This window comes from Propithecus coquereli, unplaced genomic scaffold (genome assembly GCF_000956105.1).
Source record: "Propithecus coquereli isolate 6110/MARCELLA unplaced genomic scaffold, Pcoq_1.0 Scaffold3, whole genome shotgun sequence".
Taxonomy (NCBI): domain Eukaryota; kingdom Metazoa; phylum Chordata; class Mammalia; order Primates; family Indriidae; genus Propithecus; species Propithecus coquereli.
The window spans coordinates 427,248-453,894 of NW_012148618.1; the positions used below are offsets into that span (position 1 = coordinate 427,248).

At 48.2% G+C, this 26,647-nt stretch overlaps 1 protein-coding gene across 1 annotated transcript in view; it reads left to right on the plus strand.

The window, feature by feature from the left end:
* SLC7A8 (solute carrier family 7 (amino acid transporter light chain, L system), member 8) overlaps positions 1-26,647 on the plus strand; it is a 55,820-nt gene that overhangs the window by 21,852 nt on the left and 7,321 nt on the right. The window contains exons 2-7 of the mRNA XM_012649528.1: positions 808-1,012; positions 1,937-2,088; positions 21,162-21,287; positions 22,708-22,861; positions 23,466-23,589; positions 25,043-25,146. Coding sequence (XP_012504982.1) covers positions 808-1,012; positions 1,937-2,088; positions 21,162-21,287; positions 22,708-22,861; positions 23,466-23,589; positions 25,043-25,146 — 865 coding nt within the window. The remainder of the gene's footprint in view (positions 1-807; positions 1,013-1,936; positions 2,089-21,161; positions 21,288-22,707; positions 22,862-23,465; positions 23,590-25,042; positions 25,147-26,647) is intronic.

Here is a 26,647-nt window from a genome sequence, read left to right on the forward strand (position 1 = left end):
AGGGAGAAACACCTGTCCTTCTCCCTCTCCCTAAACTCCATAGATTGTGGTGAGGGTCACATGAAACATTGGGAGACAATGACCTTTGAAAGAAGTGCTGAGGCTTTGCACGTACTGCACTTCTACACACTACCTCCTAACAACCAGGACTATTTTTATGGGGTTATTTCATGTTCTTCACCAAGGGTGGGGCTGTCATGTCTGGGGTAGAAGCCAGCCTCCAGGAATGCTGCCCACACTCACAGGTCTTGAGAACCCCTAGTCATGGGGTATGACCACAGTCTGTCCAAAAGATACTGCTCTTTGGCTCATTTTTGAAGCCTTCTAGATGGCAGATGGTCTCTGAGAGCAGCCCACTTTTCCAGCCCTGCCATTTTCAGCCAATCCTGAGGCCCTTGTCACCTTGGGTGGACCATGTGTAGCTGAGTTAGAGGGTCCTGAGATTCAATACTTGTACAATAATTTACTACTGTGTAGATGTAGGCAACTTCAGTTGGTATCTCTGAGACTTTGTTTCCTCCTCTGTAAAATGTGAGAAATGATATTTGATTCCATAGGGCTGTCCTAAAGATTAAACGAGATGTGCAAAGTACCTGACCAAGTTCCTGGTTAATACGTGTCAGTTCTCTGGTCCTCTTTACCCTGACTTTAGGGAGAATTATTGCTAGGCATGCCTGCCTGAAGATCATTTACACATCTCAGAGGCGTTTTAGAATCAGACCAGAGGTGAGACCACCTGCAAATGCCAATCCTGCCAGCTGTCTTGACTCTGCTGTCTCCCCTCCTTACCCTTGGTGCTTCGTGCAGGGAACATCATTGGCTCCGGAATCTTTGTGTCCCCCAAGGGCGTGCTGGAGAATGCCGGCTCTGTGGGCCTCGCTCTCATCGTCTGGATCGTGACAGGTCTCATCACTGCTGTGGGAGCCCTCTGTTATGCTGAGCTCGGGGTCACCATCCCCAAATCTGGAGGTGACTACTCCTATGTCAAAGACATCTTCGGAGGACTGGCTGGGTAAGAGAAGCTGCGAAAGCCTGAATGATCTCAGGGAAAAGGAGAAAGATGGTATAGAAAGAGGTCAGACTGGAGGAAGACAAGGCCAGGGGTTTCTGGTCTCCAGCGTGCCAAGGGGGACTAGAGAATGGGATTTCTCTTTTGCTTCCATGTCATGGTTGCTAGTTTAGCCTTGCGTCCCCTTGATGCTTCTGAGAGTGACAGAGGAACCAGGTTTGTAATTTTAATCTCTATGTTCATCTTAGTGGGAGAGATTCTATGAGTGAGAACAAACAACTATGTAACAACACTGACCATAGACTCCCAGAGAAAGCACGTCACGAAAACAAAGCCCTTCTTTCTTGACAAATGCGAGTGACCACCTAACATACAGTGTACCCTCTTCTCACATTACCAAAGATAATGACCTCCTTTTAGAGTCAGGCCCTGATCTTGAATTTCTCAGCTTCTGAAACCCTGCCACAAAAGAGCTCAACCCTCACCAAAGGGCCAAAGGATGTGGAAGGTGCCACCCCTGCAAACCCCCACTCGTTGCCTCCCCTGGCAGTTGCTTAAGTAGCTTGGCGCGTCCTGGCTATCACAATTCTGGGGCTGCAAATTTTATATTTCCACCATTGGATACCAGGGGCCAGAGCAGTAGAGAAGAGTTGACAAAAGGAGAGGGAAGAGAGAAAAGATGCTAAGACTTGTGTGAGTGCTAGTCGAAACTTAGCTCTTCATCATTAAACCATTTTATGGTCATTGCGGAGGGCTGAGGGTGGGGGCTGGGCTCTTCAGCATCCATGAAAACAAAAAAAGGAAAGGCATTGCTGCCTCTCTAACGGCCCAGCCGCCTACCTACTTGCCCAACGTGCCCGGGCTTTCCCCTGATGACCCGGAAACCCTGCCATGCCTGCCAGCGGGGGTGTCCTGTTCCCCCTTCAGGTTCCTGAGGCTGTGGATTGCGGTGCTGGTGATCTACCCCACCAACCAGGCTGTCATCGCCCTCACCTTCTCCAACTACGTGTTGCAGCCGCTCTTCCCCACCTGCTTCCCCCCAGAGTCTGGCCTTCGACTCCTGGCTGCCATCTGCTTATGTAAGTGTCACGGGAGCACTGTTCTCAGGACAGCCTCTTTTAGCCTCCCTGGTGGTCCACGTGTCTCTGATTCTTCTTTTTCCCCTCCTTTTTTTTTTTTTTACCCCCATTACTTTTCTTTCAATTTCCTACAAGTGAGTTCTAGATGAATGGATTCTGCATACAATTATCTGGTGTTAAAAATAGAAGAAACTTAAGTAGTTCCTTGGAGGCACAGTAATTTTCACTGGCAGGGTTCTTTACATTACACAGCACTTCCACCTGTATTATCTGATTTGAGCCTCATGACAAATCCATGAGGTAAGCTGGCTAATATTAACATTTTCCTAGAACAGATAAGGAAACCTGGAGCCAGGCAAGTGACTTGCCCAGGGAGGCAGGCCCTGAGTGGAGCGCAGGTCCCCTGATCCTTCTCTCTCCAGCACTCCGCATTGTATCGGCTTCTCCCAGCCACTGATAGGAAGATTATTCCTGCTTCATGGAAGAGGATCCGTGTTTACTTCTACCTCAATTTGCCAACTCACACTTTTTAAATTCTTTTGGAGGAAAATTTGTCCATGGTCCTAACCCTTGATGAGTTTTCTAACTGGAGAAAAAGCCATATAGGCAGATCTTATGGTTAGGATTCAACTGTAATAAAAATTCAGAAAGGGGAAAAGAGCTCTGTGAGCTGGAATAGGTTAGAGAGGCTTTATAGAGAAGTTCTGCAGAGCTGTATTTCTAGGAAGTCTCAACGCTTAATCTCTAATATGAGTGATCTCAGTGGGTTGGGGTATTTTACATCTTAATCAAAAACTCATTTCTAAGTAAACACTTGGATATGTTGTAGAGACTCCACCTCTAGACTTAGTTCAGTCCCTGCCCTCCCACACCTTCCAACACACACACTTAGCTGAGGGTGGTGTCCATCCTGGCCATACCGTTTCCTAGGTCCTGACATTTTCCTTTTGTCACTCACCCACCCCAATAGCCTCTCATGGAGCAGATAGCTGGGACTGAAGAGCGGGTCTCCTTGGCAAGTGTGCCCTCTTTGGCAATAGTGGTCAGCCCTGGAATAGACCCCTGTCACCCAGGCCAATTGCAGTGTGGGGCTAAAATACTTGTTTGGAGCATATTCCTTGTGCTTTATCAGGCCTGCTCACAGGTCTGGAGGCAGAAGAATGTGGGCTCCCAAACCAGGCTGCCTGAGCCTGCATCTCCACTCCACCACTTTCTAATTGCCTGCCCCTCCCCACCATGAGATGGGCATTATAATCCTAGCTGCCTCAGGAGGTCGGGGTTGTAAGGATTGCCCGCAGCACAGTATTGGGCACCTAGTACCCAGTCATGTGGGCCACTGAGGGCGGGCTGGCATGTCAAGCTGCTGGGGCCACTTCATCCTTGCATCCTAGCTGGATTCAGAGTTGGGGGGGCGGGGAGGAAGGAGAGCGTGGGAATGCAGGAAGAGTTGCTGTTTCTGCCATCAGACAGGCTAATGGCGGGGGTGGGTGAGGGAACACATGAGTGCTGGCCACTGCTGTTTTGGCGTCTTTTGCACACAGACAGCTTCCTCTTTCCTGCTGATGCTGCTAAAGTGCCTCACACAAGAGGCCACCCTGACCCTCTTACTAGAAATCAAGAACATTAAGGCTGTTCCGTCTCTCCCCTAGGAGAGGAGCCAGGCCACAGGGTGGAGTTCTCTGGGTGGCTAGACCCCATGGCTTCCTTTGTATTCCCCAAACCTGCTAAGAGTTTGAACCCTGGCACAAAGATCCTCCAGAGTGGTGTAGCCCGTGGGCCTCCCCTCAGACCAGAAAGGTCCAAACTCTCCCAGGAGATAAGAATGGCGCCTGCTTGTAAGCCCAGGTCCAGAAAGACAGGTTGCACACAGTCATCTCTGCAGCCTGCCCCTCACCTAGACACTGTTGGCACCAAGCCAAGGGAAAATTTAGGCACTCTGGCTGATGACAGAAATGATTAGCATCCCCCTCAGCCCCACATCTCTGCTATCAAAGATCCAATAAAGCTTATCTGGTCTGTCCTCTGCCTCCTAAGTAGAACAATCTTGTTCTAGTCAATCTTGTTCTCCAAAGACAGGAATTTTTCAATGTCCTTGAGATATGTGTTCAAGTATTTTTTTAACTTCATAAGCAAAAAAATGTTCTTAAACCCTTCTTATTCCCAAGCTTATTCCTCCTTATTTTCTTCAGGGGAAATGGAAACCAGCTCGGCACCCCCCACCCCCCGCAGTGTCCTTTCCTCCTAGCTGGGAAGGCCTCATGGAGCCCCCACTGCACTCCCCGGCAGGGTGCACACGTACACGTACACAGCCACACACACGCTTCCTCTCTCCTCTTCCTTAAGCCAGACACTCCCAGCTGCTTTGAGTCTGTGGACAGAGGTTTTGTTTTCTGGTTTGTTGACTATCACTTCAACAGACCCCTCAAATCATCTCTTAAGGTATCCAGTAAAACAGAAAGCAGGTTATCAGGAAGGCTTGGTGGGTGCTGTCTTTCATTAAACGCTGATATCTTTTATTCCAGCACCAGCCACCCATCCCCCCACCCCCACCATCATCCAGCCCACCCCATCCTCTTAGCAGGTGCCAGGCAAGCCAATTGCATAAAATAGGCCCAGCATTCCTTGGCGGCACAGCCAAGAGTAGCCCAGCCTAGCCGTACTCCTGACAGAAGCAGTAGAGCTTGGGTATGACATGAACGTATATGTCCATAGGAAACTCTGCTTTCTGCTGTCTCATTTTGTTATGCTGATAACGGGCTTCATCCAGTGTGCCACCTCAGTGGAGAAGTCGCTGGCGTGTAGTGGAGGGCGCTGGAGGACAGGGCGCAGGGCCCCCCTGGGAGGGCCAGAGTGGCAACGTCCCTAGTGAGGGTTTGCTGCAGGAGGGAGGAGGTGAGGTCAAGTCTGGTTCTGTGGTGGGGCTGTTTTGGAAGAGATCTGATGAGAAATGAAGTTGGGACTAGCCAGATGGTGGGGGTGGAGAGGCGGAAAGAACCTGCTGTAACTGGCTTGCCTGCCCAGAGCCTGGAGGGGGTGGGGGAGAGGAGAAGGAGAGAGAAGGAACTGCAGATCTGGATGGTGCTTATGCAACTGCAGCTGCCGCTTTGAGTTATGCTATTATTCAGGTCAAAGCTGATTATTCTCTGCTGAGTCAGCACAAAATCCCCAGCCACCAGGCAGTCCAAAAAAAAAAAAGAGAGAAGAAAAGAAAGTATTTTACATTTTAATTAAATGACAAGCCTTTCTCCCTTCTCCAGAGCAAGCATGTTAGTGGGAGGGGAAGAAGTTAGGAGGTGCCTGGGAGATGTTATAACTTGGTTTTAGTGTCTTCTTTTGTGATTTGTTTGGGTGTTTCTCTCTCTCTCTCTCTCTCTCTCTCTCTTTTTTATTATTTCATAAGTAAGTGACTATATTCTCCACATAAAAGATTCAATAAGATACAAAGGGAGTTGCAGTGAGAGCTGCCCTGGCCCTCCCCTGCCCAGGAGCCCGGCGATAGTGGATAGGTGTCCTTACAATTCTAAATAAAAATGCATGGCCGGGCAGGTGGCTCACGCCCGTGATCCTAGCACCCTGGGGGAGGTGGGAGGATCGCTTGAACTCAGGAGTTCAAGACCAGCCTGAGCAAGAGTGAGACCCCCCTCTCTACTAAAAATAGAAAAGGTTAGCCGGGCATGGTGGCTCATGCCTGTAGTCCCAGCTACTCGGGAGGCTGAGGCAGTAGGATTGCTTGAGCCTGGGAGTTTGAGGTTGCTGTGAGCTAGGCTGACACCATGGCACTCTAGCCTGGGCAACAGAGCAAGATTTTGTCTCAAAAAAAAAAAAAAAGAAGAAGAAAAATAAATAAATAAAACACATCTATAGATGGACATATCTGTGCATATAGACCTACTTGTTGACAGGCTATTTCTGCAGCTTGCCCTTCACCAGGTAGCCACATATAACTGGGTTTCCAGTTATAAACAAAGTGGCCACAGTGACACAGCGGGGGCACCAGGTGTCAGAGCCCTTTCCCTAGACTCTAGTCTGTGCATCTTGCTTCCTTACTCTGAGTTTTCCTTTGGGATCTGTTTGTCCTTGCTTTTCTTGGGGACTGGATCATCTTTCATTCAGACAACTCCTGGCCTCCGTCCTCTCTTTCGGGACTGAGGTCCCATCTAGCATCTGAAGTAGAATAATTTCTTTCCATTCAAGTCTCCCTCTTCTCCCCGAATGTCTTTTTTTTTTTTTTTGAGACAGAGTCTCACGCTGTTGCCCAGGCTAGAGTGCCATGGTGTCAGCCTAGCTCACAGCAACCTCAAATTCCTGGGCTCAAGTGATCCTACTGCCTCAGCCTCCCAAGTAGCTGGGACTACAGGCATGCACCACCAAACCCCGTTACTTTTTTGTTTCTATTTTTAGTTGCCTGGCTAATTTTTTCTATTTTTAGTAGAGATGGGCTCTTGCTCTTGCTCAGGCTGGTCTCAAACTCCTGACCTCAAGCAATCCTCCCACCTGGGCCGCCCAGAGTGCTAGGATTACAGGCATGAGCCACCCCGCAGGCCTTCCTGAATGTCTTGACCTAAAGAAGCTCCTTCCCCTTCCTCTCCCTGAGGAGAAAGGAGTACTCTGCATGCATTTCACAAGAAAAAAATGCTTCTTATCTTGTTTTCTATCTTTGTACTGAGATGCCTAAGAGGTGAGTTTTCCAGGGCTTCAGATTTCTCCTTCTTCTTCTTTGACCTATGTGGAAGGGAAAGGACTTCAATATTGCTTCTACCCCTGAGTTGCTCTACAGAAAGCTTCCAGCTGCCTGGTGCAGGATGCTGCAACAAAGAAACAAGTGCAGGTGGTTCTGTAAGTCTCTTGCAAATTAATCAATCTCTTGACATCGGAGGCTTCAACAGTCTTTCCTGGCATCTAAATCCCTTAATCTCAGTTCCCTTGAGTTTTCTTCTTCTCTAGTACCAAACTGCCCATCCCCAAACACTAAACATATTGCCTCAGATAACTGGGCAGCGCTGCCTTCTTGCCCCTCCCCAGTAGGCCCCAAAGAGTTCTTTGGGTGTCTGATCGGCCTTGTATATATGAATTCAGACAAATACAGACTGGCCTCGATTTGATTCCCATACATCCAAGACCCCTTTTTTTCTCTGTACATCTTCTAACTGGCCAGCATTTAAAATCTAAATGTACTGAAAATCTCTTGATTTTACCTCAATGGTTAATTTGACTAAAATTTCATTTTTCATTTTTGTGATGCATTAAGACTAAAAATTATTCTGTAGGGGACTTCCATGGGGTGGGGGAAAGAAACTAGAAAATCTATCAGTTAATCACCATATTGATCCTGCATGAATATGTTTTAAAAAAAATTTTTTTAAACATAAAAATCACCGTATTGAACTTCTACACTGAGTGGAGATAAGGCATAATTTACAGAATTTTGGAAAAGATTAAAAGTTGAGTGAAGAGATTGGCATATAAACAAATAATTGTAATACGATGTGATGAAAAAAATGTGTGCAACACAAAGTGCTTTGAAGTTGGGAGGGGAGTGCAAGGAAGGCTCCCAGATTGTGCTAAATCTTAAAAAGTAGGTAGGACCAGATGGGCAGACGGTGAGAGGACAGCCACGTAGAGGGAAGGGCTCAGCAACACTTGGCGTCCAGAGAGAAATGGCCTGTTTGAGAAAAGCAAGTACTTTTGTGTGGGTGGATCCTAGGAGAGTGACAGGAAATGAGGCTGAACAGGTGGGCAGCAGCCGGATCTTGAAGGAGCCTGTATATCGTGAAGAATAGAGCAGATTTTATCCAAGGACCAGGGAATCACTGAAGGATTTTGAACCGAGGCGTAACATGATTAGGTTCACGTTTGGGTGAAGAAAGACCATGAAACTTGAAGCAGGGAGACAAGCAGACCGAGTCTGGGCCAGAGTGAAGTAACAAGGATGGAGAGGTGAGAAAAACAAGAAAGATTTAGTAGAATCAGCTGGACGTGTTGATTGACTACTAAGGGGAAGAAATTTGGTTTGTCTACAAATCAAAATGTTTCAACTTAAATGTGTACAGCACCATGATGAGCAATTAGTGTTCTCTCTATTTCTGCCTTCCCTGTCCTCCCCAGAGGCCTGAGGGATGTGGAGCAAGTCTCTGGTTAGAAGTCTTCCCCAGGGTGGTTACCCCAGGATTCTGCTGGAAAGCCTGCTTTAGAGCAGCATTACTTAGAAAAGGATTGGGACTCTTGGGAAGCAGTATATAAATGAGAATTGCAACACTTCGTTCATTCAACAGACATTTATCAAGTGCCCATGATGTGCTAGATACTGTTCTTGGCCCAGGACAGACAGCAGTGAATCCAAAAAACCCTCATTCTCATTTGAAGCAGCAGCAAATTAAGCTTTCTCTCTTAACAATTGTTATATGGAATCCATTTGTGTGTCCTCTACTGATACTGAAGGTGACACGGCATTATTCAATCGCTATCAAATATTTGAGTGTTCTGCTCTAGACATTGTTCTAGGCATGGGGATACGTAGTTCCTGTACCAAGGAACTCACAGTTCAATGAATAATTCTGACAAGTATAGAGGGAATTTAATTTCAAAGTCATAAGTTCCCAAGAGGACAACATCCAGGGAGCTAACTGTAAGAAAAATGGGAGCACAGGACTGGGTTTGAAGAAAATCTTGGAGAAAGTGACATTTAAGGCTGGGCACAGGCTCATGCTGTAATCTCAGGAGGAGGCCTGAGGCTCCTCCGTAGCTTGAGATCAGCCTGGGCAACAGAGCAAGACTCTGTCTCTAAGTAAAAAATTAAAAAGTGCACAAAAGGCCTTATGGACCATGCTAAAGAGACTGGGCTTTACTCTAAGAGCATTGGGAAGGCATTAAAGGATTCCAAGCAGAGGACTAACATTATCATATTTGTATTATAGGAGAGTCATTCTGTCAGGATAAAGGATAGATTGGTAGGGGAGTGAGATCAGAGGCAAGAAGACTGATTACAAGGCAGTTATAGGAATCCAGGTTAGAGATGACAGTGGCATGAATCAGGGATGGAGCAGTAGGAGTGGACAGAAGTAAATATATTTGCCATTTAGGAGGTATTAATAGAATTGGCAGGACTTGGTGATCAAAGACGAAGGAGTCAAGAATGACACAGTCTTGTTAGGGATAGAGGTGAAATAAATGAAGGACAACACTGGATCATATTTTAATGTTTTCTCACTGGTGTGGTTCAGATTGGTTGAGTTGGCCCCTCTGTCTTTGCCACCTTCCCATTCACTCTCTATACTTAAGATCTGTTGCTGGGACTTAAGGAAGGTGTCCCCTGTGCTTTTGGACTCCAGTGTGTATCATGGCAGAGAAAACACCCATTCTTTAGTGCTATTTCACCTCCCTGCCCTATAAGGCCTCTGGAGTGTTCCTTGTGCTATATTCCTAGGAATGAAGGTATTTCTGTTATCCTCGTTTTACATTTCTGTAACAGTGACTCAGTTGTGAGCTCCAATAAGAACAATTATTGGTACAATGCTTATAGTTTATACATCATAGTGAGCAATTCCATATATCACAGAGAATTGACGAATTCTATAGAGGTCTTCTCCCTGCAGATCCACTTGTGCTACACCCTTCTGTACATTGGTTTAAACCCTCTTCTCAGATCAGGCTTTCTCTCCCCTCCCCCCAACTGGCAACCTGACAAATCAGTCTTCTTTTTAGTTTTAATGTGGTTCAATTGCTGGTTCAGATCACCTCCTCTTTCCTGACTTCCCATAGCATCTCCTCTGGTCTCCAGCTTTTACTCTCAGACTGAGAGTAAAGGGTTGTGCCTGAGAGTAAAGCCTTACTGAGAGTAAAGGCTGTTCAGAGGGTGTGCCCACATAGACCAGGCCCTGGAAATTGAGGAATGAAGGGCTTGTTTCTGGCATGTGTCCACCACTGCTTGGGAGAATAATGAATGGGATTGAGGTTCCCTGAACAGGGAGTTTTCCTAAAGTTCAGCTTCCATCAGGTATGGGAACAATTTGCTTACTTTCTCAAACCAACCTAGAAACTTAAATTCTCCTTTGGCCTTTTGTTGCTGACTTTCAGGGATCACTGTTTTTCTCAGAGGAGCTGGTGCCTGTGGTTTATGAAGTTACCCACTAATCGTGTCTGCCGAAATTTTAGGGTTAATGTGACATACAAAATTCCTATCACATACCCAAGACCATAAAATCAGAAGACTTATAGGAGTGAGGCCCAGTGGTACTTGGAGCTTTGGGGAAAAGAAGAAAGGGCAAGATTTGTTTTGACAGTTTAGCAATTTTAAGTACTAGTTACTTTTGGAATTGGGTTACAACTGAGCCATTTTGGGGAATTTTGCAGGCTAGGTCAAGGTTTGTTTGTTTGTTTGTTTGATTCAGAGTCTTGCTCCGTTTCCTGGGCTAGAGTGTCATGGCATCGCCCTAGCTCACAGCAACCTCAAACTCCTAGGCTCGGGCAATCCTCCTGCCTGAGCCTCCTGAGTAGCTGGGACTACAGGCACACACCGCCATGCCCGGCTAAGTTTTTCTATTTTTAGTTGCCAAGCTAATTTTTTCCCCCTATTTTTAGTAGAGATGGGGTCTCCTGAGCTCAAGCAATCCTCCTGCCTTGGCCTCCCGGAGTGCTAGGATTACAGGCGTGAGCCACCACACCAGGCCTAGGTCCAGGTTTATAGACCTTGGAGAACACTAGCAGAGCCCATAAGCCTTCTGGCACAAAAACCAACCAGACCTCCCAGGACCCACACCCTATCTTCCAAGACTGAATACAATGTAGGGTCAGACTAGGCCTCCTGGATTCAGTGCAGACCCAACAGAAGCCACCCTCATCCACCTTGCTCTTTGGGGTGCATCGGCCCTGAGAATTGGGGCATGGGATAACAGGAACTTTTCAGTTCCAGGCTCCCCAAGGTGGCATGGCGTGCCACCCCTGGCTTTCCTGGTGTCCTCAGTTTTTCTCTTCTCTACCACAGCCAGCTCAGGAGCCATGTTTAGCTAACGCTGAGAGAACTACTTGGCACCTGGAAAGTGCTGAGCTGGCCGTTTGGGCTTCTTGGCTGAACTAAGTACTGAATGGTGATTCAGCAGAAAGTCCAGGTCCAGCAGCTGGCACGAGAAGAAACAGGATAAGAAGGAAGAGAAGCGGGGGAGGGCAGTGTGTGTGGGAGCTCAGCTGGAAGTGTCCAGCAAAGGCCCTGTGATTCGGGACCACAGGGGCACTCATGGCTTCTCTGTACCCCTCCTCCTCTGCTGGTTTGTCCTTGGAGAAGAGAAGCCCTTCTGAAGGCTCAGAGCACCTCCTCTCCTTCAGAGGGGGTTCTGAGATTTCTAAAACTTTGTCAGTGCTTCCAGATGAAAAGGGCTGCAGAAGGGAAATGTTACTATAGTGTGATAGGCAAGATCTGTTTCAAAACCAGACTTCCCATTGTGTACTTTACAGAAGCTAGGATCAAAGCATAGTTTACAAGGAAGGGCTGCTTTAATTTTTTTGGTTGCTGTTACATGTATAACTTCACCAGTCAAGTTATTTACATATACAATAGTACCTTTGTTTTAGGTAGGCAGGGTGCCTGAAGACTTTACAGTGTGACCCTTCACCCCATATGAAAAATGTCTTGGCTCTGGGGAAGCAGGAGGATTCTAGGAGGGTTCTAGGAAACTGATTCTGTGTCTCCTCATTCTCCCCGGCCCACACCAGGCCTCTCTGAGGTCTCTGAGGAGGAAAGGTGGCTTGGTCTGGCCCGCATGGGCAGAACTGGAACCTTATCAGAGCCTTGGGCTGTGTGCGTTAGAACTCAAACAGGCCTGCGTATTTTCCTGGCCTATCAGTGCTTTTGGCAGCCGGCACTGGTTACCTCCTTGATCTGGAAAGGGCTAAGGTGGGACAGGCCAAGCTGAAGCGGCTTTGGCACAATTGGAAACACGTGCCCAGTTCCTTCCAGGAGCAGGGAGGCGGCCCAGGAGCCCCGTCTAGCCTATCACAGAGCCGAGTGGCGCCACACCCCCGCCTCCTCAGGCTGGGCACGCCCACGGCTCTGCAGGGGCTAGGGAGGGTTGATGGTGGCTCTCCCCGTGCCTGTTTGCTCCTGGCCCAGAGGGGGTGAGTCAGGGGGAGCTGGACAGAGCCTGGCAGAAGGCAGAGAAGTGCACGTCCCAGCAAAAGGTGAGGCTAAGAAACCAACCCTTCTGGCAGGCCCATGACCCAGGTGAAATTTATGGCTGTTTCTGAGGGCTGGGGCCTCCATCGTGGCCCATCCAGGATGGGTGCCTATTTTGAAGGTCTGGAGAGGAACAGGGCGTTCTGATTTCTACAAGGTGGCGTCACTGCTTCCTTTTTCAGCAGCTGTCTGCTAAGTACATTCCATCTTTCTCTTTTTCTGTCCTGGCCTTCTCTATCTGTTCTCCTGTCGAGCTCTCTTCTCCCTCACTCCCTCCCACCTTGTTGTTTCTTATGCTCGCTCTTCCCTCTCTTCTAAACTGTCTCTATGGACTTTGGCAAGTCTGGACATTTCTCCCCCTTGCTACTGCCTGTTTTCACTTATCTGAAAAGACCAGGAGGAAAGGCCTAGTTCTGGAAATGTTAAAGGAAAACAAGCCTTTCCAAGCTGCCTCCTGCCTACTCCTGAGAAAGGTGCGAGCCAGCGAGACCAAGAAATGCAAATGGAGTTCCTGGAGTTTGGAGGAGACATGAGACGGTGACTTATTAAGGGGGCTGGTGAGAGGGGACACAAGGCAGAGGAAGGAGACTCCCTGTGAGAAATGATTTTTCTAAAGCCCTGGGAACAATGGATGCAACTTTCTTGGTTTCTGAAGAGTGGCCATCTTAGTCTTCCCATTTTGCCATCTTGGCATCTACTTCCTGCTGCCCAGAAAGCAACCTGGGTTGGGGCCAGGCCAGTATCTTCAGGTGACAGACTCAGAGTCCCAAGTGGCACTGACAGGAGCAGGGGAGAGATGATGTGGGAGTGGAACAAGGGAAGGCAGAGCAATCCGTACATGATGAAAGGGAGGGGGGTAGTGGCAGAACCAGCCACTGGGAATCGGGGCCATCCCAGTCCTCTCTTAGCCAGGGTCTTACTTCACTCACATATAAAATGAGTTTCTGGATCTCTAAGGTCATTCCTGGCCCTGATTGCCCATCAAGGCTGGAAACACGCCTCTGGGCAGTAGGGTTGTAGTCTTAAATATTTAACTTTACAGCAAGAGTTGGCCACAGGGAGAGCCCCAACTGGTTTATTCTTCTTAGCAACTATTCTCATAACAACCAATCCAGCCCCTGTCTAGATGGCTCCATCCCAACTTTTACCCTGTCAGACCAGAGAGTGTGGTTTGTGGAGAGGCAGCCACACAGACACCCTCCCTCCCTGCAACTCTGGCATCACAGGCACTTGCCTGCCCTGCTTCATGGGGCTGTCCCATGATGTAAAAAACCCTGATGCTTATGCCCTGGAGCAGCACAATGGCTCCTATGGGCACGCTCCCTGATATTTTCCACATAGATTTATCTAGCTATCCTTCCTCCATTCAGCAAGCTTTAGCATTTACCGTGTGCCAGACAGTATCACAGGATCTCAGCACCACACTGGCCAGCAGGTGTTGTTTATGGCTGTTTGTGCGCTCCTGGCTGCAGGAAGCAAAGGGCACTTTCATTTCCACTGGGCCTGAGGAGCAGCAGCGCGGCTCTGGGCTTTCTACAGGGCCTTCCCTCCTCGCACACAAACCTTCTTGACTTATAATGCTTGGCGCAGTTTTCTTTGTTTGTGGAAATCGAGGCACAGGAACATGCTAGACCATCTGGGCTTGAGTCCAGGGCCTCAGCCTACATTCACCAGCCCCACAGCCCCCTACTTCATCCTAGAGCTGTGACATCCTCCCCACTTCAGACAGCTTGGGTCGAAGGACCCCAGAGCAGGTCATTTGTGGAGGAGCATCCTCCCGAGAAAAAGATGAAACAGATCAGAAATTGAGGAGAAAGGTCAGGGGTACAGGAGGAAGTGACGAAGGAGAAGCAATGCAACAGTGCATGATATGGCCCAATGTGTGACATGGCCACTCTAAAACCCTCCGAACCATTCCCTTTCCCAGCCGCACTGTGTTGACTCTGATTGTCAGCATGACTCTGAGCAAATCACGTCCTCTTCTTGTTAGCCTATGAACAAAAAAAATAACCACTTAATATTTTATGCAATACATGCATGACAGAGTATCTTCACAGGATTAAAATGGACCATACATTTTACAGAGAAGGAAGGGAGGCTCAAAGAGTTAATTAACTTGTCCAGGCTCCCTTAGAGTAAGTGACTCAGCTGGGGAGGGCTCCATGGCCATTGAGTCCCTCAAGTCCTGAAGTTGAATGATTCCTGGTTTCGGACCTGCCAGGTCCCCCTCAGGGAGCCATCTCTGCCTCCTTCCCAGGCTGTTAACCATCCTCCTCCCCATTGTTACTTTAGTCCTTATACAAGCTACTCTGAGCTCTGCTTGCTTGTTCTGCACTCGAAAAAGACACCAGAAACCCACATGGTCCTTCACTCACCAGGTGCTACTAGGTAGAGCTTAGGGGAGAGTGATAAGGCCACAGCCCTGGCTCTGTGATGATCGCAGGGACTCAAAACCAGCCCCACAACTCTCCAGTTCATCCTTAAAACTTTCTAAATGAAGATTTGTTTATTTGTTTATGCTGAAGATTCACTGATGTTCTATTTCAAAATGCACTAGAGAGATTAAATTGCCTCCTTTACCTGGAGTCTATAAAGCTGCCACACGTGAATTAACAATGGGGATACACTCTGAGAAGTGCATCCTTAGGCAATTTTGTCATTGTGTGAACAACATAGACTGTACTTACACAAACCTAGGTGGTATAGCCTATTGCTCCTAGGCTATAAACTGTACTGAATACTGTAGGCAGTTGTAACACAGTGGTAAGTATTTGTCTATCTAAACATATCTAAACATAGAAAAGGTACAGTGAAAACACAATATTGTAATCTTACCACTGTCGTATATGTGGTCTATGGTTGAGCAAAATGTCATTTTGTGGTGTATGACTGTATGTTAATATAAGGTAAAAATTCCCCAAAAGTGTTGCTCCTTTTCTTCCCTTCCAAAATTTATAATCCCTTAACCTCATGTGCCTCACCACCTACTGAGTCAGGTTTTATTGACTCAGCCTAGAAAAATCACAGAGAGAGCTCTGCCAAGGTGTGTTTGGTGTTGTCCACTATGAAATAGTACACAGTGTGGCCACTCTGTACCCTCTAACTTGAGAAGTGAACTCAGACTCAGCACTGTTGAGATCATCTTTTGACTTTCTGTGTTGACTTCCTTTGTGTACTTTCGTTGTAGCCTCTGGTCAGTAAACTAGGAGACCAAAAAAACCACAGTGACGAAGAACAAAGCAATTGTGTCTGTGAACATCCTGGCACTCTACTTGCCTTGCAAGAAGTTTGTAACCCTTCAGCCTGTGTTTGTGTGTGTGTCTGTATTGCGTATTTGGGCCTGAAGTTGTACAGAATATGGAGGAGCCTGGAGGAGAACCTAAGATTAGGTAAAGGAGGGATATTGTGTCTTTTGCCCTGGAGAAGAGAGGAAAAGCACTGCTAGAGTCATTATAGGACAAGCCTGTTTGCTACTGTATTGAATTACCAAGGGGAGGAAGAGGAGGTGGTAACTTAACTCTAACCACACGATCCCAGCTGGAGTTGAGAAGCTGGAAGAGTTGGGATGCTGTCATGTGATGTGAATTTGCCAACTAGGTTAGCACATTGATGACCTCACCTTCCCTACCCACTTCTATAGAGCCCCACCACTTCCCTCCGCCTGGTGTCCTGAAAAGCCTGTGGACAGACTCTCCTCTGGGGTCCTGGTGTGTGTTGCCTGGTTGCTCTCTGAAAGCTTTTCTCTTTAAGGGTATGTAAGGGTATGCCCTTGCTTTCTGGTCTTTCTGCTTGATGTCTATTTCTGTATTAGTTTCCTATTACTACTGTTACAAATTACCAAAAACTTAGTGGTTTAAAACTACACAAATTTATTAACTTAAATTCTGGAGGTCCGAGTCCTAAACTCAGGCGTTGGCAAATTTGCCTTCCTCGCGCAGGTCCTGGGGAGCTGTACTTCTTGCCTCTTCCAGCTTCTAGGGACCTCCTCCGTTCTTTGGCTCACAGCCCCTTCTTTCATCTTCAAATCTCCCTCTCTCTGATCTCTGTTTCCATCATCACATCTCCTTTTGTAACTCTGACCCTCCTGTCTCCTGTGATTGCGTTGGGCCCTTCTGGATCATCAGGATAATCTCCCCATCTCAAGATCCTTAACTGAATCACATTTGCAAAGTCCTTTTGCCATTTCAGATAACATATTCTCAAGTCCTGGAGATTAGAATGTTGACATCTTTGGGATGGCCACTGTTCTGCCTTCCACAGGCCCCATGACACCTGCAGTCTTTGCCAAAGGGAGGGAGTGAAGGAGAGGCTTCTGTGATCCCCTAAGACTGAAGTCTGAGGGCCAGGGCTGGGTGGGGCTGAGAGCACCTTCTCCACTGGGAGCCCACTCCCTCCACAGTGGGCAAGCAAGCTGCAGGGTGGCGGCGAGGACTCTGCATCTCTCTGCCAGTTCTGCAGCTTCCATGGGCAGGAGACGTTGAGCCCACCTCTCCCACTTGTCAGCTGAGAGGCCTTGGGCGCTGGACAGGGCTCTAGATTGCTGGATTCCGAGTTTCCCTCCTCCTGCCTCATTCTTTGTGTCTCTCCTGTCATGTGTCATGGTGATGTTTAGTTCTTCAGACTGGGTAGATTAAGTAACCAACCTCTGAATTCAGCATCTTCTTGAACTCTTGTCATCTTTTTTTTTTTTTTTTTTTTTAAAGACAAAGTCTCACTCTGTTGTCTGGGCTGCAGTGCTGTGGCCTCAGCCTAGCTCACAGCAACCTAAACTCCTGGGCTCAAGCAATCCTCCTGCCTCAGCCTCCCCAGTAGCTAGGACTATAGGCGCACACCACCATGCCCTGCTAATTTTTCTATTTTTAGTAGAAATGGGGTCTCACTCTCGCTCAGGCTGGTCTCGAACTCGTGACCTCAGCGATCTTCCTGTCTTGGCCTCCCAGAGCTCTTGCCTTCATAGACTTTTCCTCTTATTTTTCACCCAGGCAGCAAAAGAGAGGGGAGAAAATGCCCAAGAAATGCAGATAAGCCTGGGATTCCAGGGGGAGCCTCTAGAGAAGCAGTGACCACTCCCACAGCTGGATTAAAATGGACAGGAGCCAGAGTCCTATGCCTTTTTATTTTGTCCAGCTGGGCCAAAATTGTAACATTCTCCATGTTGCTAGGGTCTCTTCCGCCTAAAGGAAGCATCTCTGACTGCCCCCCAGGCTGAGTTAGGGGCTCCTTGTGGACGCTAGCTTCCGTAAATAGCGCTGCCGTCGCCACGTTGTTTTGTGGTCGTCTCTTAGTTCACCCATCGCCCCCATTACACTGTCAACTTACTGAGGGCAGGGACTTGTGTCTTATGTGTAACCTCCCCACCTGCCAGAGTGCCTAGCCCATGTAGGCCCTGTGCAGATGATGGATAGACAGATGGATGGAACCTGCTCACATTTCAAACTGCAGTGGCCACTGGTCCCCATCTATGTGTGGCTTACCTGAGGTCACTGTTTATCAGGCACACAGAATCCAGGGTCTAGCTGAGAAGAGAGAGAGAACATAGTCTTGAGCAACCGAAAGGAGTGCCAGGTAGCAGACAGGAAGCAGCAAGACTTCTGAGTGGGCCCTTCACTCACTGACCTTTCCTCTCTGGATGGAGGCTCTGGTTTCAGCCTGCTGTGAGGGAAGCTGTCCTGTGGTACCAGGAGCCTGAAAGTGTCCTCTTTCCCTTCAGTCACATGCTGTGATCCCCCAGCTGCAGGGTGAAAGGTCAGACCTGGGGCCTGCAGCCATTATTTCAGGAAGACAAGGTGTCACAGGCAGCCTGCCTGTCCCCACCTCATTCTCGGAATTTCTCTTTTTATTTCGGAAAGATCTGTGAAGGTGAAAGGTTAAATATTAGTCATGGCTGGGTTCTTGGGAAGTTGTGGAGATGAGGTGAGGCAGGACGGAAGACACCCACAGAGAGATTATTTGACAAAGCATCCCTTCCCTCCAAACATCTCTCCTCACCCCCAGGAGCCCTGTGGAGCTGACAGTTTGCAGGAGTGAGTCTTTGTTTGCCTCCACAAGGTCATCAAATAAAGAGATGATTTTATGTTTTCTATCCCAGCAACCGGGGAGGTGGCCACCTTCCCCCTCCTGCTTGGGGGAGGAGGAATTTCTCTGAGTTGTCCTACTCTGCCCTTATTTTTCTTAAGCACTTTCCATCACCACCCTGCCTGCCCTCTCTGCCCAAGTTCCTTATTCTGTAATCCTTACCTATCCCTGAGGCTCATGGGTTTTGTTTACTCATCATCCTTCCTATTATAAGTCAGTCTCCTTTATCCCTTAGTCATTATTGCTATGTCTGCCTGAATTCCCGGGTATGGGGGCCCAGCCTCTACCCCGCATATCTCAGGGCCCTGGGGAAAGGCTGAGATCACAGACCCAGTTGTTGAGAATGATTTGGGTTGGATTGTCACCAGGCACATGATCCTGAAATCCTTATTAAATTGAGTAAGATAAACCAAGTGTGTATTTATCAGGATGTCTCCATCCATCTGGAACATTAAAGTATTTACAAAATGTTCTCCCTGTTCGGGCACTTAAAATCCTTCCTCTGACAACATGTTTTGCTTCTCCTTATATGACACCATCTTGGATAACAGCTCCTCCACCAGGAGTCAAGAGTTTCTACTCCTGAAGTCAAGCCTCCTGTTGCTCTTTTGGTTCTGTGAAACCAACTGGGAATGTGTCTCCTTTTGATGAGATTCCTAGGGAGCAGGGAAGATGGTGTGCATTGTGGACTGTGTAGACTGAGGTGATATTAGAAAACTCGTGAATTGTGGCATTTTAAAATTCGTTTATTGAATATTCATTGAGCACCTAATATTTGCAGACAGCAATGATATGCCCTGGGATTAAAAACATGAAAAAATCACAGTCCCTGCCCTCCTAGTCTACAAGGAGAGGGGAAAAAAGACACAGACTATTTTAATACAAAGAAATAAGTGTGAAAATTGGATATAAACAAAGTGGTCTGGGATCGTTCTAGGGAAGAGGAACAAATTTTGTTCCTTGTCTATGAAACACAGCTAATATGTCTTCCCTTGCTGGAGTGTTGTTAGGAATAAATAAAATTATAAATTATAAAGACTCACAGAACAGGTGACATTTGAGCTGGATCTTGAAAGATGAGAAGGAGTTGGCCAGGTGGAGATGGTGCGGGAAGGAAGGTGGGGAAGGTTACAGATGGATAATGTCAGGACCTCCCTATCCTGCCAAAGTGTTCTCAGAATTGAGTACGGTTGGGAAATACTTGGAAAGTAAAAGCACAGTTTAAGGACAAAATATTGATAAAACTTGATCAGCCAATCAAGTGAAGTCAGAGCCCTGGTTAGAGGCTTGAGGAAATAGAAATAGTGTCATGCTTTTTACAGGTGTGATGTGTACCTTTTGAGGACTAGACGGTGTCCTGTTGGCTGTTTCAGGAGAAGAAGCAAGAGGATTTTTTTCCCCTTTTATTCATTCATTCTTTATTTATTTATTTTATTTTATTTTATTTTATTTTTTTGAGACAAGATCTTGCTCTGTCACCCAGGCTAGAGTGCAGAGTGGCATGATCAGAGCTCACTGCAGCCTCAAACTCCTGGGCTCCTCCTGCCTCAGCCTCCTGAGTAGCTTCCCCTTTATTCTTAAGTGTTGGGATCTCTGTAGGAACCCTGTTACTCCTGGGTGAGGAGGCAGAGCTAACCAACCCAACAAACATGATATGTAGATGGAAGGCAAATGAGCATATGAAAACTTGCTCAACATCATTAGCCATTAGGGAAATGCAAATCAAAACCACAGTGAAATACTACTACATGCCTATTAGAATCGCCAGATTTTTCTTTCTTTCTCTTTTTTTTTTTCTGAAACTGACAATACCAAATGTGTACAAATGTACACAGCAATAGGAACTCTAACATAACTGGTGGGGAGGTAAAATTATATAGCCACTTTGGAAAAAACAGTTTGGCAGAAAGTTATACATATAATAACTATATGACCCAGAATCCCATTTCTGGGTATTTAGTCAGGAGAAATGGAAAACCCACTCAAAGACTGCTACAATCCATGAAAAGACTTCTACACAAGTGTTTACAGTAGCTTTATTAATAATAGCACCAAACTCGGAGTAACCCAAATTTCTCTCAGCTGGTGAATGGAAAAACAACTGATACATTCATCTAATGGGATACTATTCAACAATAAAAAAGAACAAGTTACTGATATATGCAGCAACATGAATAGATCTCAAAAGCATTATGTTGGCCGGGTGTGGTGGCTCATGCCTGTAATCCTAGCACTCTGGGAGGCCGAGGTGGGAGGATCCCTCGAGGTCAGAGTTCAAGACCAGCCTGAACAAGAGCGAGACCCCGTCTCTACTAAAAATAGAAAGAAATTATCTGGACAACTAAAAATATATATAGAAAAAATTAGCCGGGCATGGTGGCGCATGCCTGTAGTCCCAGCTACTCGGGAGGCTGAGGCAGAAGGATTGCCTGAGCCCAGGAGTTTGAGGTTGCTGTGAGCTAGGCTGACACCACGGCACTCTAGCCCGAGCAACAGAGCGAGACTCTGTCTCCAAAAAAAAAAAAAAAAGCATTATGTTAAGCGAGGCCAGTGCAATTGCTCAAGCCAGTGCTTACATTTACATACCTGCTTCTGGCTTCCAGCCCTGGGGAGGGCATGCTCTGACCAAGCTCTAATTTGGGGCATGTAATCCCCATTGTAACCCATTAACCTAGCCAATGTTTCTGGTCACTGGGGCTGAGCGTGCCAGATGTTTGGCCTGTCTGTGACAATCCCACCTTCAGGAGCAAGGAGCACTTCTGCCTCTGTGCAGTGGGCATTGTGCAGCCTCATGTGGTCCCTGAGGGTATGTTTAGGGGGTCTCTCGTTTCAGTGCTCCTCACATGGGTCAACTGTTCCAGTGTGCGGTGGGCCACCCGGGTTCAAGACGTCTTCACAGCTGGCAAGCTCCTGGCCTTGGCCCTGATCATTATCATGGGAGTTGTACAGATATGCAAAGGTGAGTATCTTGGGAACAGCAGGGCCACACCCAACTTTCCTCCACCCCTTGCATGTACACACCCTGAGATCTCCCAATTCTGGCCTTGAGTGACTTCTCTTCTTCATCTTCCCTTGCTTGACAAAGGGGAAGAGAAACCATTTTCACCAGGGTGGTTGGAAGTAGAGAATGCTTCCCCTAGTCTGCAAAGGTCAATCCTCCCATGCTCAGCTCATGGCTCCAGCACAGCTGGGTAAAGACCCCAGCCCTCTGGAGTCCTGCTGCCCTTTTACCCCAACCCCAGGGAAGCTCCCTGAGTCTTATATAGTGTGTCTTGTCCATGTAAAATGGAGGACAGAGAAGGAGAATTTTATATGCTTCAAAATTACTTATAATCTCTGCAAGAGAGAGCTCTACATTCCCGGGTCCCCTGCCAACATTCCCCACTGGATTTGGTCCTTTCCAAGACTGAGTCTGTATTTGGTTTCCATGGGACCCGTGGCACGAGGCTCTGCCCAGTGTCACTGCCTCATGGAGAAAGTCAGATGACAAACAGGAAGACCTCTCAGAAGCCGTGAAGGCAGTGTGGGGAGCCTGGATTTTTACTCCAGGAAACATGATTAAGTCTCTGCTATATAAAGTGCCTGATTATTTTAATCAGTTGGATTAAGTACCTTCCAGGTTATATTGTTTTCAGGAATTTAGACTTAAGGAAATCACTGTGCTATCTTTTCAAAGACAGTGAGGCCATCCTAATCTGGTTTCAGTTCTTTCTCCTGGTTACTCTAATTTCCTGTCTGAAGCTGGATTACAGGTGAATAAGTAACATATTGTCAGTTACTCTGTATCTCATTACAATCTTAGTTGGCAACCTGTATTGAAGGCCCACTGTGTGCCGGACGCTGTGATGAGAGCTAGGAAGGCAACTTAAAAGCTCTTTGCTAAGGGACCCCTGTTGTCAGGAATCTATACATTGAAAGGAGAGACCAAACACACACCTTAGAAAGAAATAGAAGATATCAACAAAGCAAGCAAAACAACCTTGAACTAATATAGTGTTATGGAAGCTTAAATCTGAGAGTTTCTTGTTCGTGATGCTTTCTTCATGAAAATATACAAACTTAGATATCAGGGAAGGGAGTCAGGAGATTGCCAATGACTTTGATCCTGTGTTTCCAAGGCCTAGTTTACCTGGCCTTTCCTTCCAAGGAACTTTGCCTTTTACAAAAGGAACATCCAGAACTGTGCTTTGAACCTGACTCCCCATTTGGAGCTCCTGGACCTGTATTTCCCCTCCTCTAATAATTGGGTTCACTGGAGACAGGACAAAGAGCTGGTATTTTCACCACAGGAAGGAGGAGGAGACCAGCCAGGGCAGGCCAGGGGCTGCTGGGCCTCTGATGTGTCTCTCTGAGCAGCCTCCTACTGGTTGTGTCCACAGGAGAATACTTCTGGCTGGAGCCAAAGAACGCATTTGAGAATTTCCAAGAACCTGACATCGGCCTCATCGCACTGGCCTTCCTTCAGGGCTCCTTTGCCTATGGAGGCTGGAACTTTCTTAATTACGTGACTGAGGAACTTGTTGACCCCTACAAGTGAGTTGAAATGGCCCAGCTCTTCCCCTCTCCCTGGATGGGCCACAGCACCTGCTGCTGGGAAGAGAAGACAGGTGTCCACTGCCCGCTTCTCCTTCCCCTGCCCCATTCTGACTGTGATCAGGCTGTGCAAAAATAACAGTTCATCTCCCAGGAACTTAAACCATGTGCCATCCACCCTGCCAGGAGGAAATGACTGTCCAGTGACTGATCCAGTGACTGTCCCAGAACAGATTGAAAGCTGAAAACTGTATTGCAATTGCACCACTGCCTTAGAGAATGGCCTGTGCCCTGAGAGGCTTCTGGGCATCTTACCTGTGTCAGGACAGGCCAGTCTTTGTCTCTTGAGGCAGGGAGAAAGGTGTATTATGGAGATTCAAGTCAAGAGGAGATCAGCAAGTATGCAGCATATTTCCAGCCTGAGCTGTTTAATTCCTTTAAATTATTCTGCCCATATGGCACAAAACCCACCTCGCAGGGAGAGGAAACATCACAGGAGGCCGCAGGGTTAGCCTCACGCAGGAAGGTGGAAGGCACTCCCTGGGCCCTGTGGCGAGGTGGGCGTCCCGGGTGCCAGCCCCCCTCACCTCCTCTCCCTCCACAGGAACCTTCCCAGAGCCATCTTCATCTCCATCCCACTGGTCACATTTGTGTATGTCTTTGCCAATGTCGCTTATGTCACTGCAATGTCCCCCCAGGAGCTGCTGGCGTCCAACGCAGTCGCTGTGGTAAGAAATCCAAGTCCTGATCTCGCACCCCAGGAGTGCTGACGTGGACTTGCCTGTGTGGCCCCCACTCACCTTTCCCTGATCCGTGGCCTCGTGGAAGCGGAAACCACCCCAAGTCCTCAGGGCAGAAACCACGTGTCCTCACTGGGCATCTTCGAGTGCCCAGGAGCAAACCAGTGGCTGGGTTGTAGCTAGGACAGCTACAGTGGCAGAACTGAGTCATTGCCACAGAGACTGCACTGTCCAAGGAGCTAAAATATTTACTGTCTGACCCTTTGCAGAAAAAGTTTGCTGGCACCTGATCTAGGGCACTTTACATGTGAGGATGAGGATGGTATACAGGAGACAGGTTCCTCCTCAGAAAGACATGGTCTTGCCAAAACATGCCATTTCTCTCTGCCTCTGTTTCCTCCTCTAGAAAACATGCAGCCCGACTCCTTCCCTTGGCAGGGAAAAGTGGGTGCTGATGAGCGATTTAGAAGTAGGAATGGGTTGTGGTCTTTGGGGAAAGAGATCGCACAGGTCCGAGGGCCTGCGATCCTCTATATCCAAGAAAGACCTGGTAGCTGTGTCACCCCCTCACCTGGTTTCAGGCTGGGCCACCACCCTACCCTGCCAAACCCGTGGCTTCCCGGGTCTTATCTCTGAAGACTGTAAAGAAAAGAGCCCTCCCTTCCCCCCCATCCCCCCACCCCCATAGCCTGTTCTTACGACCAACAGCCTTCCCCAGTAATGTGCTATGAACCTGGCTCAGAGAATACAGAAAAGTTGGTCCCAGCCTCTCATAGTCTTTCAATACATGAAGGCTAATCTCTAGCCTCACAATCTGTTCTTTCTCAGCATAAGTAGGAGCTTGTGCTTATAATTTTATTCCCAATTCATCTGTTTCTGTGAATTTAGAAATTCTTACCCTATGAATTAGAATTCACCCTGGTTTTACAGATGGGAAACTAAGGCTCAAAAATCGTGAACCTTGCTCAAGGTCTGCAGTGCCTAGATGGAGGAGTAGGATTTGACCCCAGATCTGCCCAACTCACAAGCCTGTGCCCCTTTCTTTGCTGCAAAATCATGCGATGTATGTGAGGCCTGGACTCACAGCACCTGGCTTCCAAACCTGGCCTCTCCACTCCCTGGGCGTGTGAGCTTCAGCAGGCTACTTAAACACTATGTGCCTCAGTTTCCTCAGCCATAAAACAAGAATAACAAATATTATTTCATTATTATTATTACCACCACGCACTGTCTCCATCAGTTAATTAGCCCGAGACACGTGTTGATGCCCCTGTGTAGCTGTGACTGTGGGAAGTGGCAGTTCAGGGTTCTCAGGGAACTTAGCTGGAGAGACCTGCAAGGGTGGAGATGGGGAGAAGCTTTCCCAGCCAGGAATTTTGTGCTGGAGGCGGGAAGCTGTCACCTGTCCTTCCCTGCTTATCCCGTTTGTTTTCTCTCCCAGACTTTTGGAGAGAAGCTCCTTGGGGTCATGGCCTGGATCATGCCCATTTCTGTTGCTCTGTCCACATTTGGAGGCGTTAATGGGTCTCTCTTCACCTCCTCCCGGTGAGTGCTGCCTGGGCCCTTCCCGGGCCGGGGGCTGCTCTGCTGTGCACATTGCTCTACATGTATGTGGCGGGCTTGTCTCTGTCAGTGGGGGTCTGTGTGGGCACCTGGATGGTGGGCTTGCACCGGGCAATTGCTCACATGAGGTGTGCATGTCAGTGTGGACACTGACGGGTGTGTGCTGCCCATGTGGTCACCTACGATGTATGTGACACACAGATCCTAGGTGTTTCACAGGTAGTGGCTTACCTCATTTCAAAGTTAGCAGAAGACTGAGAGGGCCCGGGGCCCACCTGAGGCAGTCCCGGTTGGGGGGCGTGGATAGCAGCAGGACAGTATTGTGCCTGTAGTCCTAGAGCCCCCGTCTCCACTCACCTAGAAAGAGGCTCTGCTGGCTAGAAAGGAACCCCACTCTGTTAGGGACCAGGAGGGAGACTTGTACCTGGGGCCTCTGGGTCTGGCCTCCCATGAATGTTCTGGAACCAGACTGCAGATGGACGGGATCACTCTGATGGCCCTGAGGATGCAGGGCTCCTCCCTGCTCAACAGACAGGCAGCGGTGAAGGCCTTCACGTGCCACCCATGGGCCTCGGGTGGAGAATGTGAAGCAAGAGCATGGGGAAGAGTGGAAAGAAAACGTTCCTCCCAAGACCTTTCAGCCGTGACCTCCACCCCAAAACTCTCTGGGAAGCCAGACGCACAAGTGGGCCCAGGAGTCCCAGCTCCTTCCTCTACACATCCAGGGACCCAGCCCTTCCTTTGTGTCCTTTCTTGCTGTCTTTAGAATGGGCTGTTGAGGCTGGCAGATGTTGCATGATTTCCATTTGCGCAGTTCAAGGGGTTCTCCCAGGGTTCTTAGAAAGCCCCCATCCCTCAGGGCGCGGTCCCGCGCAAAAGATGAGTCCCTGTGTTCAGCTGCTTCCAACACCATCCCATCAGGGAGGAGTTCCTGTGAAATGAGAAGGGAGTGCCATGTTTTCAGGACCCAGGACAGGAAAGAGGTGGTGTGGGAATGCCCCGTACCCCAGGACCCCATGACACTCACCCGCAGCAACCTCATGTGCGTGTTACACAGGAGCAGTGGCCACCTGGAGGCCCCAGCCGAGGGCGAGCAGTGGAAGAGCAGTGACCCATGAGGCTCCTGGGGATCTATTGGAGGAGAGCGACTGGCTACAGTTGCTTTAGAGTGGGGTCTGCAGAGGCCAAGCAGCGGTCTGCATGCATGTGGTACAGCTGTGTGTGCATGCAGGAGATGGCGGCGCATGGCGTGCTCGGCCTCTGACTCCAAGGCGAGACCTCGCCCACCCAGGCCTCCCTCGTTCACCTTCCCAGTTCCTTCTTTCCTTCCACCTCCTTCCCTCCTCTCTTTCTCTCGTCTTCTGGGGTATGGAGAGGATAGTTCTTCCCGAGGAGTCTGAGTGTGTGTGGGCGTGTGCTATGCTTAATGTCATCGTCTCCTATGTTGTCGGCTAACTGGGCAAGGATTGTCTCCTGTGAACTT